A 19197-nucleotide genomic window follows, 5' to 3' on the forward strand; every position below is an offset into this window, starting at 1 on the left:
GTAAGATGCACCTAATCATGCAGATATTCTATTTCTATTCCTGATTTTATTCCGGAATCACCATTATATATGTTCCATACCATGCAATTTGGGGAGAGAGATCCACTTTGTTATATGTGTGTAATGCATACAGGGCTGGACACAGGGCTTCAGGGGTCTTAGGCACCAAACAACAAAGCATGCGGCACCCCTGGTACGGGCTCAAAATGCATTGTTTTCAATGGGTTTAGGGACCGCACCATTGTCCTTAAGGAGTTAAAAAAAAAAGTGCAAGGGAGTGAAAAGAAGACCATACTGACAAAGATCTTCACAACAGCTCTCCCTCGTACCATGGGTTGGCCGGTGATGCTGAACCGGCATATGAAGCCACATCCCATGCGCAGACATCTTTCCAATCCCTCGCATTTTTTAAGTGCTGCAGGTATATCATGCATCTTCCCAACGGGCCCTGCTCCCTAGGGGCACCTTCCGGCTACTTAGCACCCTAAGCGGTTGTCTACACTTTCTTTATGGTGGGGCTGACCCTAAGGGGGTATAAAATATCATTTTTTTTCTTACCCATACATCTCAATAATAAATATGTAGCACATCCTCATTCCAACTTATTAAGCATATGTCTGGGTAACCTAAATTGATAACCACCTGCGCATAATCTAATGAAAGCAGGGCATTGCTGGTATCAGAACCTGTAATAAGCAGTGAAACGTTCGCCGCAGTCTCTGCGGAGAAACCCCTCACCCCATTGGCTGCTCGGTGAAGCTCTGATTGCCGATGAGTCTCTAGCGTCTTACCCAATTAAAGCCGGATCAAAACTCAGGTTCATGCTCAAAACACGCAGTTGTTTCATTTAGATTCATACGCTTACAGAATTACACACACAACACACAGTCACGCATGGGAATTCTCTATATTTGCGCTGGACACTCAGGCAGTTCCGGGTTCTTTGATACTTTTCCGCACAGAGGTGAGGCTTAGGGTTCCTATCACTGGTAGACTAGCAGAGGAGCCGAAGCTACATAATAAGGTTAAAAAAACATACATACATCCATCACTTTCAAACCAAACAAGAAATCCCTATGTTGATACAGATGAAGCCGAAAAGACGGGAAAAGCAATTCTTCAAGACTCCAGAGGCAGTGTAAATATTCCTTGGATCAACAAAATACTTGATGCCAGATTTCTTTCTCTTTATCATGAATGCTGGCAGTGACTGAGGACATCAGAATATCCGCGTTCACCGACAGGTCCTAGAAGAAAGATCTGAGCTATTTGAGGAAGACACAAACAAACAGAAGGTACTCAGGAGGTCCAACATTAAAGGGCTCCTTGGGACCCATAGGCAGGCCACTACTCCAGCCCTACTAACTATAACCAGTGAGAAAGGATCAAGATTAAACAAACGTAGTGGGATAACTTTACACTATAAGTACCGTATTTGCTCGATTATAAGACGAGGTTTTTTTCAGAGCAAATGCTCTGAAAAATACCCCTCGTCTTCTAATCGGGGTCGTCTTCTAATCAGACCTCAAATAGAGTCTGATTAGGAGACTAAGATCCAGATCCCCCGCACCGCTGCAGGGGACCTGGATCCTCCTGTCTCACCCCCCCCCCCATCATACACACACTTACCGGTGCTTCCTGCTGTATTGCCGGGGCAGCGGGTTGACGTCTACGCGATCCGCGTAGACAACGTCCGCTGCAGCCGGAAGGAGGTGTGGCTAGCAGCGGGGGTTGTCTGCGTCCGTCGCGTAGACCTTCCCCGACTGTCAGAGATCTCTGGGGAAAGTATACGCGACGGACGCATACAAACCCCCGCTGCCAACTCCACCTCCTTCCGGCTGCAGCAGAAGGCGACGTCAACCCGCTGCCCCGGCTGGAAGCACCGGTAAGAGAGGGCTGAGAGGGGAGAGAGGGGAGAGAGGAGAGGGGAGGGGAGGGGAGGGGGGGGAGAGAGTGTGTGTGTGTGTGTTAGTTAAATGGGGGCATAGGGCATTTCTGGAGTGGCGTTAAGGGGGCATTTAATAGAGCACTCTGCCTCCTGAAATGCCTTATACCTCCCTATATGCCACTCTGCCCCATAATATGCCTTTTAACCCCCTAAATGCCAGAGTGGCATATAGGGGTATAAGGCATTTCTGGAGGCAGAGTGCTCTATACAATGCCTTTTAACTCCCTTAATGCCACTCTGCCTCCTGAAATGCCTTATACCTCCCTATATGCCACTCTGCCCCATAATATGCATTTTAACCCCCTAAAAGGCATACCATGGGGCACAGTGGCATATAGAGGGTTAAAAGGCATATCATGGGCCACAGTGCCATATTGGTGTGGCAGGCCTGGGGGCAGATGTGCGTAACTGGGGGACAGGCTGGAAAATACAAGAAATAAAAACAAAAAAAATATTTTTCTCAATCATAGCTTTTATTAAAAAAAATAGTTTACATGAATTAACATTTACTGGTAAAACTTTTTTCCTTTAGGGTCGTCTTATATTCAGGCTTTTTCTTTTTTCCTAAGTTAATATTCAGATTTTGGGGGGTCGTCTTATAATCAGGGTCGTCTTATAATCGAGCAAATACGGTACTTTTTTTCCTACTGCTCATTAAGAAACTAGTCAGAACATTGTGGTCACAAAGCAAAAGGTGTTTGGCTGTTTTAAACACTAATTCACATACTCGTAGACGACAAGGACCAGTACAGGCAACATGTATAGATAAGTCATACTTTTGCGTGTGCCGCACAAAAAACGCACAATCCTACATGACATTACTGAGGGTGTTTGCGGGTACATGCGCAGCTCGCCTGATGGCCTTACTTGTGTATTTAGGACACAGGTATAGTAGCTTAAAATCTTTAGCCACCCAGACTTTCCACCTATACCTTTGCTAGCAAAGCAGCGTATAGGCAAATTGTGTTCCCAAATGACCGGTCTGGTTGTGGGGGATAAAAGATGTTCCTTGAATACCTATTTATAATATGAAGGTCTGTGCCGACCTCCAAAGCATCTTTTACCGGTGACCTGATTTGTAACTGCAGCCAGACGACCAACGGTATAGATGAGGAATACTAAAGTAGGACTAGAGTGTGCTTCCCAAAAGGGTAGTAAATCCCATAAATAAATCGCTGGCCGGTCCTTTGTGACTTAAGACATTTATTTTTAATTATACTAAACATTTCAGCTTGTGATTGGCACATCTTTGTTATTGCAGACTTATCCTGTAATACTTGACTTGAATAATTCATGATTGATTCCGGTCCCAGTAAAATGTTATTACAGGAGGGACCTACCACCACATCCCCGGGTAACTGTAGGATTTAAGATAGTTTAAGTCAGTGGAGCCAATATTGAATGGTGCTATTTAAGCACTTTTACTTAAACACTATGTAGTACCATTTTATGTGATATAAAAAAAGAGAGAAATGAGGCTCAGAATCCGTGGAGATTGCATCTTGCGGTTATCAAGTTTATTAATTCTGGCTCGGATTCCAAACCCTTTTATCAGATGCAGTCGTTTTCCTCCCAAGATGCTGCGTGTGATTAGCCAGAGCCTCTAAATCAGAGACAGAGGAAACTGCCAAATGAGACAACCGCTGAGTTTGTTTTCATGCGAGGACACAATATTCTTACAAGACTATCCAGAAAAATAAAATACTGTATAACCACGTTGCATTGTGCCAACTTCTTAGAATTGTATTGATTCATCGCCGAAACGTCTAATGCAGGCTTTGATTCATGCACAGCCCATGCAGAGACATTCATTCACTGGATGATTAATTGGTGGTTTACTTAAGCCGTCCAGAACAGTTTGCAACTCGTAGCCGGGATGAAATCTCAAGTTATATGAAGGCCATGGGAATGCAAACACCAATAAAAAAATAACATTAATGTAAAAATACAGAGAATTTCATTTTTGTGTGTTTTACAATATGAGAGTAGGAATAAGTTTGGCAAGACCTATGAATTTTGGTGCCCTAGGTGCTAATTGACAGAGGGTGCCCTCTGCAAAAAAAAGCCCCATAGCACGTGAAAAGAGGGGCAAGAGAATGAAAAGTCATCTCTGCAGTACATGAGGCCACTTAACTCGATGCATCGTATCGCTCCATTGGTGCATTTAAGCAGAAGAGTACAATTTGAAATGTCAAGAAAAAAAAGAAATAAAGAAAAATTGCTAATATTTAAAAGAAACTACAATTACATCATAAATACTATATTTTAATACGTTCTCTTCCAATTATAACGTAGTCCAAAGACATTTGGGTCTATTCACCCAGTGGTCACTAAAGTTAAGGGCTAACTCGAACTACCAGACTCTACTCACATACAGATGCAAAAGAACCTGCAGAATCACTAATCGGAGTTGTTTGCGATGATATTCAACTTTACGTTTTGCAAGTTACAGGCAAGGGCATGCAAGACACGTACGTCCTCATCTGTAACTCGGGAAATCATCAGAGGAGTAAAAAAAAAAAAAAAGGTCCTCGGGACCCCCTGTTAACCAAAAAGGGGTGCAATTGCCCACCATCTTCCTCCACTTAACTGATAACATCCTGCAGCTGCCTTCCTCCTCCATGGTCTGACAATTCTTGCGACGGATTCGCTGATGAAATCAATGGGAGCGCTTTCCACATATACGCAGGAGTGCCTAAACAGAGCCCTGCCTGCACGGTTTGCTGAGCCAGCTCTGGATATGACTGGTAGAAAATAGGTGGGGTGCAGGGAAAGGGGGCTCAGCACGAAAATTTAAATGGACCACGCAGCTATCATATGCATTAACGTGCAAATGACATCTGGAGTGTGCCTTTAATGGTGACCGTAGGTCCTTTCAATAGATGAATTCACTTGTGATAAACTGTAATGATGAAAGACCCCCTGTAGGATCAGCAACATTGTAATGGTTAATTGTTAAAAACACATCCAAAACGCATCTCTGTGCAAATCACATTTATCGAACATTTGTTCTCAGAAATACACCCAAGACAGCTTTAGCTCTGCATTTGTTCCATCGCATTTTGCGAGGCTGCATAAATAAATGTAGGACATCAGCACAAAGTTACCAATTATAAACTTAGCATTGATTTCGTTTGTTGGCCCTCCTGAGCTCATGTTGTTCATAAGTATTAATGCAACAATCCATCTTGTGTTCACCTATAATTGAAAACGCAAGGTTCCTTCTCGGTAATCTCTGCACCCATTTATTTTGCTCAAACTAGTCATTTCTGCAGGAGACTTGTCGAACAATAAAGGGACGAAAGTAAAAGCTAAAAAAAATAGCCCCGTGTGGGTCTGTGCCTTTGCCCCTTGTTTACCGACTCTTTGAGAAGACATGCTCATGTTTATCATTCATCAACATTTACACTTCATGCATGGAGAAGACTTCTACATTTTTTCAGGTCACTCTTGAATGTAGACCTCTGGCCACCATCTCTGAAGCAATTTAGCCTTTCCCTTTTTGGAGCACTTCTCCTGGGAGTGCTCACTGTCCTATCCTGATGATCCCGTGAGGGAAGAGGCTGTTAATCAAAACCGGTCCGCCACTCAACCCTGAATCATGACTTCCCAGAGGTCACCTTTGGTCTTGGCTCACGCTGCCACGCATGCTAGGTCTCCAAACTAATCCAATGCAGCCTTCAGGTGTTAAGCTGGAGATGTTGGCTACCTCTGCAGCAGGTCGATTACCTGAAAATGGGCACTTCAGGTTTTTGTGATCACAAGTACAAGTGGCAGGGAAGGCTTTAACCCCTGAACAGCTGCATGCCAAACTGATAGAGTCAATGGGTCAGATATGTGATTAGGTCAATAAAATACTACTCTTTTCACTAGAATTATTATATTAATTACAGTTCCAAAAAGATTTCCTGTTTACCGATTTGTGAGGTTTTTTTAAATGCTGTTATATTTTCTTTATGAAGTCACAGATTGCTCTGCTCCGTACATTGAAGACGCAGATACACTTAACAGAACATATAGAAACGGAGACAAGTTAACAATAAGATGCAGAGAAGGGTTCCAGACTCGCTATCCTGATGTAGACAACATGGCTTCAATATGTCAAGATGACGGAACATGGGACAATCTCCCTATGTGTCAAGGTTAGTACGAACACTCAAGTGTACTGTATTAGCATGGAGAGAACAACTTACATTTACTTTACACTCACAGAGTGTCTGTATATTCAGTGGCATTACGATAATCAGAGAAACAGTGAAAATTAACAATAACTGTATACAATTTGACAATATCATTAACATACATGGCATATGGATACAGGAGGAGTAGAGGGTCATGTGCTTGTGATCTTACAATTTTTTAGATAATATGGACAAAAACAAAAATATATTCACCACAATTGCTCTTTATACATAACCTTTAAAACTGATCATTATAATTATATTAGGAATTACATATTTACATTAATGATTGGTTTTAACTGTTAATTTATTTGGATAAAAACAAAACAATCTATAACGAATCATGACTTTGATTACTTTTTAAGGGTCTAACTAAATAATGCGTAATTTGGCCAATATTATTTAAGTAATTTATCCCTCTACCGAGATCAGTAACAAGCAATCAAAGATGCAGAATTCATTGGATGCCACCGCCTGGATCACTACCCCCAAATAGTCATCTAACTCCCAGGGCCGACTGCTGGAGTTTCTGACCCAGCTGGCCAACAAACTACTTCTCCCCTCAACCGCAGCCAACTCACCGCAGACTATGATAGAATAGGATACTCCCGACGTGTGATTACGGGTTCCTGATCAGTAATTGCTTGGCGACCAGTCTGGCTCCCTTCGTTTTGTTGAAGGAAGGTAATTACCAGAAATCGTATGATGAGAATAAAAATAGCAGAAATATCAGGTAAAGGATTAATCAGAAGGAGGAAGAGTTTTCTTTTAAGTTGTTTGTTTAACAGACAAGAAATGTCTGTTGTCGTGCGTTGGCCAAATGCTTGAGAAAATAATAAAACAAAAGTATGTAGATATTCCAATTACATAAGTTATGGTGAGTAAAGGTGATGGAAAACCCTTCCACTAAAAATTAGGGGGTAGTAGAAGTATTATTAAACACTCATCTACAGACACCAGACAAGCCAGAAGGCTTGTTTTTCCCTCAAAAATCTCATGGTGCTACCATAACCACAAGGGATTCTGGGTAGGCACATGCAAATAAGGTCAACAATTATCAAAAAGGTGATAATTGTTGACCTTATATGCATGCACCTACCCAGAATCCTTTAGTCTTTAGATGAGTGTTGAATAATACCAAGAGTAATGCAAACGACTAAATCGTTTATTCCTGTTATTCTCCTCTTTTATAGCTTTATAATCTCTGTTGTTTGCTTATTTTAAATGGGAAGGTTTTGGGACCTTTACTAATAATATTATGCCCAAATAATATTTATATCCGGTAAAATCAAATGGAAATTTTAAATACCAGCATATTAATGAAGTAGTCTCTCTTGATCACTTATATGATCATACAATTCGGATAACCACTTCTAAACCAGAAAAATAAAGGTGTGAAGTTCTAAAAAATTACTTTGAGTAATGTCATCTTGAATATGTCATGGGAAAAAAAACCAACTAGTATATTTCTAGAACGCTTATCAGTTGAGTACATTCTTACTTACACAATATATATTAAAACGTAAATACATATGTAATATAGTATTAAACATATGTTAGTTAACCTGTAATCTATATAAATAAAAATTACCATTGACACCTAAAGTAAATGTTACTCTATATAAAAACCTTTAAAGCAGTAAAAATTATAGGTGTTTTTAACTGCAGTTTCTTCAGAATTCAGAGTGAAGGCTTTTATTCTTCAATTGACTTTATACACTACACAATGGTCTCTTTTTCCTGTCATTTCCTATTACATGACCCAAAACATCTATATTTCTATTGTTTTCTGGTTGTTCCGTCGCACGCTGTGCCAGCGGCGGAGTATATTGCTTTTCTCAATAAACGTCCACATGTTTGTTTTCATCATTAGATCTGCTATGTTAAAGCTAGGTACAGAGGCAGAACACTATGAGCGTTCACAGAAAGGAACATTGACCATGCGATGACCTCTTTAATGATTTAGATAGGCCTCGGAAGACCCGCGTTCTTTCAAGACATATGGGTTTCTGTGGCACAGTGTCCACATTTTCTTTTTATGTTATTTCAGTTGTAATAAAAAAAATAGGATTCATTTTGGCCGATGGATTGAATGGTAGACTTTTTATTATTATTATTAGTCTCCTGTTACTAAGGTCAAGTAGAAATATCATCCTTTGTTCTTTAGAATTTTCATATTTCTCAAGGATTTATTTTTACTTGTCTGTAATATTTCACAAAAATAAGCTGTGTTTTAGTATTGCCCAGGACTTGGGGTTCATTCTTCCTTGGGTACGGTATTAATGTATGCTATGTGCATGAGTATGCAGTCTAGAAAGTAAGAATGACATTTTTGAAGGGTAGTTTGGGAGATTTTAACAAAATGTGTCAGCTTTGTTATTTGGAATCAGCTTTGTACTTGCTAGAGTTACTCAACATTGACCCAAAAGTACCCATAGAGCAGGTCTTCAAGATCAAGAGCTGTAGTCTAGCCATCGCAGTTTAGCCCGTGTCAAAGTTGCTCAGATCCTTACGCTTGGCCATTTTTCCTGCTTCTAACATCAACTTTAAAGGAAAAAAATGCCATCATAGCAAAATTCCAAGAAACACTCAACATTGATCCAACAAAGCCTAATTTTCAGAGATCCGAGGAGATCTTGAAATCTAGAACCGGTGGAAGTTTCGAAAGAACCAACATTGAGTCTACCGTTATATTATATTATTGTAGCCTTAAACTAGAATAGTGGTGTTTAACCTAAATCTCCCGTGAGCATTAGGCACAAACCAAATAATATTTGATAGAATTATACAATTTATACCACAAAAGCTGTGGCCTGAGAAACAGTGGCGTCTCCAGGTTTCATATTTAGGGGGGGCACATGGGGGGCCAGGGACCAAAGTAGGGGGGCCAATTATAAAACGGTACATATACACTATATATATATATATATATATATATATATATATATATATATACACACACACACGTTAGACGTGCATTTTTAACTACATAATATGTATTTATCTCTGAAGTAAAGACTGTGATTAAAATATGATTTCAAAATAACAGCTAAAGTGACAGTTATTTTTCATTATTTAATATTAGCCCCTGCTGACAATATATATAAATATTAGACCCTGCTGCAGATATATATTAATATTAACCCCTGCTGCGGATATATATTAATATTAGCCCCTGCTGCGGATACATACTTATATTATACCCTGCTGCCGATATACATAGAAATTATACCCTGCTGCCAACATATATTAATATTAGCCCCTACTGCCGATATATATTATTAGTCCCTGCAGCCAATATATATAAATATTAGCCCCTGCAGCCAATATTTATTGATAATAGGCCCTGCAGCCAATATATATTAATATTAGCCCCTGCTGCCGATATATATAAACATTAGCCCCTGCAGCCAATATATATTAATATTAGACCCTGCTGCCAATATATTTGCCACACTGACTGCAGATCAGGGGAAGACATTGAGAGTCAGTGCAGTGTTCCCTCCTTCTGACTGCACTGTGACATTGAGAGGTCCTCTCCCCTGTAATCATCCCCAGAGTCCCTTTGTCCCCTCATTCACTAAACCATAGCGCTCTTTTACTTACACCCTGTAGTTCAGGTATAGATCAAATAAACAACACATGGAAACAGCACATGCAACTGAATGAGATTAAAAAAAAACTTGTATTTGCAGGTATACATAAATAATGTATGGAAACATAGCATTGCAGGTATAAACCAACAGAACACACAAACCCAGCATTGCAGTTATATATATACTGGAAATCACATGAACACTCAGCACTGAAGGTATAGATCAAATAATCAACACATGGAAACAGCACTCCAGGTATTGATCAACTGAATAAGACATGCAAATCCTATATTTGCAGGTAAACATTAATAATGTATGGAAATATAGGCGATACAGATGAACAGAATGACACAAAACCCAGCTTTGCAGATATAAATCAATTGGAAATTACATATAAACTCTGCATTAAAGGTATAGATAAACCCCCCTAAATTACAGGCATAGATCACTGGTCACACACCCCAAAGCCAGCCCTGGTGTCCACACTGCCCACATAGAACCTGACCAGCACCTAAGTTACACATTATGTCAACTCTGTCCCCAAACAGCTGAACGTACGCCGTTTTTGTCCCATAAAGACCTCTCCCTCCCAATCTATCCTATCTACCCCCTCTCCCTCCCAATCTATCCTATCTACCACAACTGCCTCTCTATCTACCACATCTGCCTCCCAATCTATCCTATGTACCCCCCTCTCCCTCCCAATCTATCCTATGTACCCCCCTCTCCCTCCCAATCTATCCTATGTACCCCCCTCTCCCTCCCAATCTATCCTATCTACCCCCTCTCCCTCCCAATCAATCCTAACTATCCCCTCTCCCTCCCAATGTATCCCATCCACCCCCATCTCCCTCCCAATCTACCCCCTCTCCCTCCCAATCTATCCCATCTACCCCCCTCTCCCTCCCAATCTATCCCCTCTCCCTCCCAGTCTATCCCATCTACCCCCCTCTCCCTCCCAATCTATCCTTATCTACCCCTTCTCACTTCCTATCTACCTCTTCTGACTCTCTAACCCCCTCCTAACTTTCTAACCCCCCCTTTGAAGTTCACTTACCTTGGGCTTGTCCAGCGGTGAGATCGCGAGGTCTCTGTATCCCTGGTTCTGCCGGCTTCACTGCTGGGCGCCGGATATGACGACATATACCGGCGCTCGGCTTGAAATGCCGGCACTGCGAACCAGGAAGAGGCCTCGCGGTCGCGGAGAAGAGTGAGAGGCGCCGAACGGTTGCTGAGAACTTATTCCTCAGCAACCGCTCGGCGCCTCTCACTCTCTCCTCCGGGTCTATTAAAAAAAAAAAAAAGCCGGCGTTTCAATTGGGGGGGCACACCGGGGGGCACAGCATGATGTAGGGGGGGCCATGGCCCCCTCTGGCCCCCCCTGCCGACGCCACTGCTGAGAAAAGGAAGCAATTTAAATACAAATGTAAATGTTTAAAAGGCAAGGCTTCATTCCGGCTGAATTATTTTACAAGAGGGAACATTCAAGCTATAAAAATCAAGACAAATTAAAATAAAATAAGTTCGAGATTAAAAAAAAAACAGCGGACAAGCATGAATCTTGCTTACGAAGACGGCTTCAAGGTTTAATAAGATGTATTAATGGAGAGATTATGCAGTTTCTCAAATTACGGTGAGCCTGGAATAGATCAATTATCCAATTATATGACAACTACGTTGGCGTTCACTTCCGTAATTCTCTGTTATATTTTTAACTAATTTTTAACTAATGGTCATAGTACAAACTAAATTAAAACATGATGTTATCAGATGAGTATATTTAAATAAATCCAAAATCAGTTACCAGATAGTACGTGAAAAGTGTTCAAAAGCATAAAATCTTAAGTAAAATCTTGCAAACACGGGATAGTGACGGAGTCTGGTTTACATTGTAGATCCCTCTGGAGGACCAGTAGGTGTTTTGGGTGAGGTGTAGGTTGGAATCTGGTAAGGAATTCCAGGGACTAGTAGTTTGTGTTAAGGATGGGTTGTTGCAGGGTCATCGATGATTGGATTTCTTGCTGCTTGAACAGGAAACAAAGCATGTAAAATGTCAGATCATCTACTTTTTAAAGGTTGGACTTTTTACTAGAGCTGCAATTAACGATTTTCATAATGGATTGGTTGGCTGGTTATTTTTTTGATTAATCAGATAAAACAATTGCTATTTTTTTTGTTTATTTAAAATAATTTAATTACAAACAAAGTATAGGAAAAAAAAAAAAGTACTTTGCAGACCAGAGGGTGTTAATGATGGGAACGGGGGAGTTAATGATGGGAAATGGGGACCGGATCAGGGGGGAGTTACTGGGAGTTTATTTTATTTGCAGACCGGAGGGTGGGAGGGGGTTAATGAAGGGACTGGCGGAGTTAATGATGGGATAAGAGAGAGAGAGAGACCGGGGACTGGATTACACTGAAGGGTGGGATGGAGTTAATTCATACCTTACATACCGTCTTATCTTTGACTTTTATACAATAGTGCACGCTGTACCCAGAACAACTAATTGAAAAACCAACCAATCAATAACGCAAATCGTTGACGATTTTCCTTATAGATTATTATCGACTTACTCAACTAGTTTTTTCAGCCCTACTTTTTACCCCAAATCAAATGTTAGCAAAATGCAAATGAACAGGTATAATGTGTGCCAGTTGCTAAAAAAACACCTTAGAATTGCAGAATTCTAATCCAGTTTTCTCTGAATATCTGTTCCATGGGCTAACAAAACATATCGCATACAGCAAATATGGGGTAAGCATAACAGATCCTGCTAACCCACCAGACACGGTTTTAATAAGGCCGATATGTCTCCAGTTATGTGCGCAGAACGAGGCTGTTTTTTTGGGGGGGAATATAGATATACAGATAAATACATCTCAGCAATGCATCCACGGAATATCTCTACAATTGCCACTTTAAAAGCCGGCATATCTCCATTTGGGCAGATAAAATATTGTAATATAATAAACCGCTGCTGGGATACAAACGTGTTAGCTCTATATAAAGGCAAATTTTTTCTTAACATAACGTGGTGGAGAATTTAGAATCCGACGGAGCTTATACAGAAGGATTGTGCTCAGTTCCAGCTTTAATTTAATTTCATGTTTTATGTGTACGTGTCTTTGCAGGCTGCCTGAGACCATTGGTACTTCCTCACAGTTACGTTAACATCTCAGAATTTGATTCTTCCTTTCCCGTGGGACGAGTTGTGTATTATCAGTGCTTTCCCGGACATAAGCTGGAAGGAGCGGAATATCTAGAATGCATGTACAATCTCATCTGGTCGGATGAGCCTCCTAGGTGCATCGATGTAGAAGGTAAAAAAAACTTTCTTCCGCTCCATGTCTAATGAAGAATATGTCACTTTAATGCAACTGAGCTTGTGATGCTAGTCTGTAGGGAAAGATACATTATATCCACAGCCGTTTGCTCTGAATGTCTCATTGGGACCCACTCTTTACACGAAGTATCCTGGTGGGTCTGGAGAAGATGCTCACACAAGGGCTCATATGTTTGAGTTATTACATTCATTTTACAAGGTCTCCGACGCGAATTGTTGTTCATTACTACCCACCATCTGAGGAACCTTAATCGCCGGCCAACTGGCACACGCGCTTAATACAAATACGCAAGGCTTTGTAATGCAGCAATCAGAATATACAAATGCTACGTGCCAGAGATCCAAAAGCACAATAAGAACAAGTGCCTTTAGCAACAATTACAAAATAAAATAGTCAAACTACGTGACTATTACCAGTTTTATAACTATAGGCGTCCCAGTGGCTTTGACTGGGCTTAGAATCACTAGGTGCCCCGAAATATACATACACATTACCGTTAAAATAAACTTTAACTACCTACTACCCAAAGCTTTTATATCTTGGTTTTTAAATTAGTATGAAGATAATTACTCTATGCTGAGAGTGGTGGCAGTCTGTGGCAGAGTCAGCATTATCAAATCAATTTCCTACCCTGAAGTTCTCCCCCTTCTCCTCAACCCTCCCTGTCGCGTATCTGGTTTAAAAGCAAAGGACTATTTGACTTCATTAAAACTGATTCCAGTGGTAGTTTATAGCAAACCCTGTATAATGTCCTCCGCATTGAATTGTTCTCCCTACTACACTATCCTCCCTGTAAGGTTGCTGAACCAACTGGTTCCCACCAAGGGGAAGTGTGGTTAATCCATGTGGAACATAGGTATGGCTTTCCATCATTCTGTAGAGGTGTAAAAACCAGGTAATTGACGAATGGACTGTATTTCTGAGGACCGATTTGATGGAAAAGTTCCAAATGTGAAGCCGTCATCATGTAAACCAATGCAATGTTTGGAATTATGAGCCAACTTATGATACGCAACGCATAAGGAAGTAATTTATATTATGAATGGGCTACTATGCTGTGATTTTTATTTGCATAGGAATAGTCAGTATGATTTGCATATAAATAAGAAATGCTCAGATCAGTGGCACACGGTAAGTATGATTATAGTCTCAAGTCCTGGTTATTGAAGAGATCTCAGCAGAGACGTATCGCTCTGGTCCTGAAACATCCCAAAGCCGTGTTTGCTAATTTCACAGCTTTCCCTTCGATCCATACCCTCCCTGGTTTAATGCACCATAAAGATTTACAAGCAAACATTGCACTCCCCTTACCCAGGCTTCTTCTCTTCTAATCCTACACATCTCAACGTGGCGTGCTCAGCTAATCTGTTTTATGGAGGTTACCAGATGTCTGCTTTTAAACCAGGCATGTCTTCTGTCTGAAAAGCGTTAAAATGCTTGGCCAAGCTTTTTGGATCGCTGTCAGCCTCTGCTGCGTATCCGTCCTCCTCTCTTTGAAGAGGGTAGAAGTAATGAGGGTAGGATTGTGTGGGAATATCCAATTTGGCAAAGGAAATAGAGTTGGCATAGGTCAGAGGCATCATTAGAGCTAAATCACCTCCGAACGAACGTTGGCCCAGACAGCCCCCTGCCCGGTTGCTCCCTGGCAGACATTGCAAACAAATGGTCCATGTCTAAAAACACAAGCACAAAGATGGCACTGCGGCGTCACGAACGTTATTCCAGATTACTAGACCAGGAAGCTTCTCATGGGTTTGAAGGTAAATTGTTACTAAGGAATTGCCAGCTAACAAGCGTTTGGCATCATTCAACGATTAGAACATAAGAGAACTTGTCTTGTTTTCAGTATATGTGTCATTGGTTTTCCCTTCTTAAACTATTCCTATGATTTTCATATTAATTGACTATCGGGCTCCAATGCACTTTACTGCATGCAAATTTGTACACCTCTAGAGTTAGAAAATGAGACTTTTGTCTCATTTAACTCCTTCCAACTACTTCGGCGACTTAAAAGTAATCCAACCATTACAACTAGACGATGTCCGAACCTTAGTAGACCGCAGAAAAGCCCCTTTGTTTTCAACCATTAGGAGATATTACACTTGTGAGACATGCTGTGCTTGCAAATAAGTTAGTCCCTGGTTGAATAATAGAGATCAGATATGTATTAGAATCTTTTCAAATATATCAACATATGTTATAGACATTATACACGAGGAATGAATCCCATTCACTTTCTATTAACTAATAAATAGGCTATTTTATAGATGGATCTGACATGATTACATTATTTAGAGTCCGATAAATCAAATTGAACAATACAGCTCATTCTAATCAGATAATCTAGATCTCCCAACAGACTTGCCGACATGTATCCGACAAAGTAATTTCAAGGTGAAAATGTATATAGACAATAAACACAAGGAATGGATCTCATATCCAATTAATAAATAGGTTTTGTTATCTTAATGTAACAGACATTGAATCTAAATCTGGTAGATACACGTAGCAAACAGTAAAATTTTGGTTACGTCATTTAGAATCATATAATATAGTTGATTGTAATCAGATAACCTAAATGTAATAATAGAATGGTACGGATGAGGCTGGATATCTTGTATCATTCGAGCTTTCAATAACAATTTAATAATTACCTATAATGGTATAGGTTAGACCATAAACAAACTGAGGCTGGATACTTTGTATTATTATAGGTTATTACAGAAATACATACATATAGTATTAGGTGTTGCTCATAAGATCTTTCTTTGATTTCTTTGGTGTTTTGAGGCAAAAACAGTAAACTTGTAGAAGTTCTAGATTGTCTACTTTAAATTTTTTGGGGGGTTTGATGCTTTTGATAAAATACTTTGGTGATTTAAAAAAATTTTTTAAGAACAGGGATTGAACTGGAACACTTTAAGCCCCCCCCCCCCGATGATGCCGTGTACGGGTGGTTCATTTTTTGTACTGGGCATCAACATACTATATTTGAGCCGGGATCATTCACTTATATAGCTAGACTCACGCTCTCCTATATATATATACTAAAGTTATATATATGCACTAAAGTTATGTAGTTATATGTAAAGGTATGTTTAGGAGGATAGGGATTTTGCGTATTGTTACATTTCCATTGCGATTGGGGGGATTTAATATCCAGGAACTCTATCTCCACTATTCACCTTAAATAGTTCATAGGTTTGTTTTGTTCTTCCCAGCATTTATTTTTAAATGAATATTAAATTATTATATATATATATATATATATGTATATAAACAGGGGCGTAACTAGAAGCCTCAGGGCCCCGGTGCGAGAATCTGTTAAGGGCCCCCCCAACCCAATCTACCCTCCTCTCACACCATCTACCCCCACTTCTCAGGCTATCTACCCTATCCCTACCCCCTTCTATCTACATTTTTTTTTTGTTTTTATTTCCTTTTATTCGCCAACCTGACCCCCCCCCCCAGTTATGCACATCTGCCCCAGGCTTGCCACTCTGCCCCCTGATATGCCTTTTAACCCCCTATATGCCTCTCTGCCTCCAGAAATGCCTTATACCCCTATACGCCACTCTGGTTAAAAGGCATATAATGGGATAGAGTGGCATATAAGGGGGTATAAGGCATTTCTGGAGGCAGAGTGGCATATAGGGGGTTAAAAGGCATTTATAGAGACAGAGTGGTATATAGGGGTTAAAAGGCATATCATGGGACAGAGTGGCATATAGGGGGGTATAAGGCATTTCTGGAGGCAGAGTGGCATATAGGGGGACACACTTACATACACACACATGCCGATTTTTTTGTTTTTAACAAATACAAAAAAATATTATACAGTTTGTACAAAAAAGACATTGGTTTACTGACCTTCTACTTGTCTTCACTTCTGTCCTCTGGTAGCTGCACACTGTTCTCTTCTCTATCCTGACAGGAAGTCACTGACCTGACATCCGGTGCTGCAGCAGTCTGAGTGCGAGGGGAGCAGCGTGAGGGGTGAAAGCTCGGCCCCCTCGCACGGACCTTTCACCCCTCACGCTGCTCCCATCACTATGCGGCCATCAGACTGCTGGGAATGTAATCTCAACGGCCGCTGGGTGCTGATGCCGCCGGCCGGAGCTACTTTAACACTTTTTTTTTATTTATATGGTAAGCTGGATCGGCCTGCCATATAAAGTAAAAAAAAAAGTATTAAAGCAGAACCGGCTGCCGGCATCAGCACCCAGCGGCCGTTAAGATTACATTCCCAGCAGTCTGATGGCCGCATAGTGATGGAAGCAGCGTGAGGGGTGAAAGGTCAGTGCGAGGGGGCGGAGCTTTCACCCTTCATGCTGCTCTGCTCCCATCACTAGGCGGCCATTGCACACGGCTGCTGGGTGCTGATGCCGCCGGCCGGCGCTGCTTTAATACATTTTTAAAATTTAATATGGCAAGCCGGACCAGCTTGCCATATTAAATTAAAAAAACAAGTATTATAGTAGCGCCGGCCGGCGGCATCAGCACCCAGCAGCCGCTTAGATTAGATTTCGGGCAGCCTGGGGGGCAGTTGTCCCCCTGCCCAGCCCGCCCCTGGCGCCGGAGGCGGCTTCCAATCCGGCTCCGCCGGCCGAATCTGCGGGCCCACCGGGAAATTTCCCGGTATCCCGGTGAGCCAATCCAGCCCTGCTTGGGCCCCCTTGAGTGGCAGAACTCCAGGGCCCGATCGCAGTCTCGACCCCTGCGACCCTCCGGTAGTTCCGCCACTGTATAATCCATAACGGCTGAGACAGTGGGGCTTGCAGGTCCAGATGATCCACAGCTGTAAATAGGGTTAATACATAGATTTTTCTTTTTTAGTCTGTAAACACCATTGCACAGGTTTATTTACTGTGTAGGGCTGTAAAATGTTAGATTTGGGAAAGTGGAAGAATCTCTGTAAGGGCACCCCAAGTCATTAATCCCAGCCTAAGTTTCAATTAAACCAACATAAAGGAAGGATCGCATTACCTGTGAAATAATTAGCTGTGCTATCACATCGAGCAAGGCGTATAAAAGTCTTTTTAGTGACAGTCCCATTGGCAAAATAGTTAATGTGTTGGTTACTTCCCATTTATCAGGGGAACACTGATGTCTTTGCGTTATATATCCTCATACTGTTCTCTAGTAGCAGCCAAGCCTTCGAGCGACAGAGTAACGTCTGCCCAGGGTGTACATCTAAACACAGAATGATGAATTTCAGAGCAGGTTGAAAGTGTTTATTAGCGAGTTTCTAACGGAATACACTTAGCGATAGAGAAAAAGTTGATTTTAATTTTTCTTTATTGTTTTAATGGCTGCCGAGCGTATCCAGACAATACAAGACCGAGACTCTGGAGGGTTAATACAATAACACAGGGTTATTAGGAAAAAAACTAAATTAGTGTCAAGAACTGGAACATTTGTCTTCATCATATATAGTGAAGAGAAAGAGCTGAAACGCAACTCTCCCTTTAGTGAATAAACCCCACTACGCCAATGTATTATCACAGTCTTACTAGTCATTTTCTATAATGATACAACTGACTGGAAACCCGAGGGTTTCATATATATATATCTATATATATATATATATATATATATATACACACACACCAAATATACCACCATAATTTTAATTTTATATATATATATATATATATAATATATATACGGTATATGTTATATATAATATATATTATATATTTATATATATAATATATAATATTATCTATATATATAAGCTGGATCAGAAGTGGCATGTAAAATTAAATATTTTTCTTTAACATGATGTTCATGGAAACTATCATAGAAAAGCCAATATCTATATAAACTGGTGCCGACAATCTATTTGGAGCAACAATATTGACCTGGCAAGACCTCTCTTGCTCAAGGAGCACAATCGCTCGTAACCCCTTTGCTGCGGGGAATGATTTGAAGCTCCAATTACTTCTGGCTTTTCTTACCATTGACCTCTACGCTATCGTTTTCTTCTTTAGATTGAACTAATTTAAACTGCTTCAACGCAGCCCTCACAAACCTAATGAACGCATACGTTAAAGGTGGCGTTCCACAAAACAAAAAAAAATGCACACAAGTATAGTAAGCAAATAAACCTTCACAGGGTCAGTAA

The 19197-nt window shown here is 40.7% G+C and overlaps 1 protein-coding gene across 1 annotated transcript in view; it reads left to right on the forward strand.

Moving 5' to 3' along the window:
* The window catches only part of LOC149278160 (sushi domain-containing protein 4-like), a 74149-nt gene that overhangs the window by 46179 nt on the left and 8773 nt on the right, over positions 1 to 19197 (forward strand). The window contains exons 3-4 of the mRNA XM_089502270.1: positions 5911 to 6090; positions 12858 to 13046. Coding sequence (XP_089358396.1) covers positions 5911 to 6090; positions 12858 to 13046 — 369 coding nt within the window. The remainder of the gene's footprint in view (positions 1 to 5910; positions 6091 to 12857; positions 13047 to 19197) is intronic.

The sequence above is a fragment of the Sceloporus occidentalis genome, unplaced genomic scaffold, assembly GCF_023333645.1.
Source record: "Sceloporus occidentalis isolate IW3139 unplaced genomic scaffold, rSceOcc1.0.p SCAF_199, whole genome shotgun sequence".
Taxonomy (NCBI): Eukaryota; Metazoa; Chordata; class Lepidosauria; order Squamata; family Phrynosomatidae; genus Sceloporus; species Sceloporus occidentalis.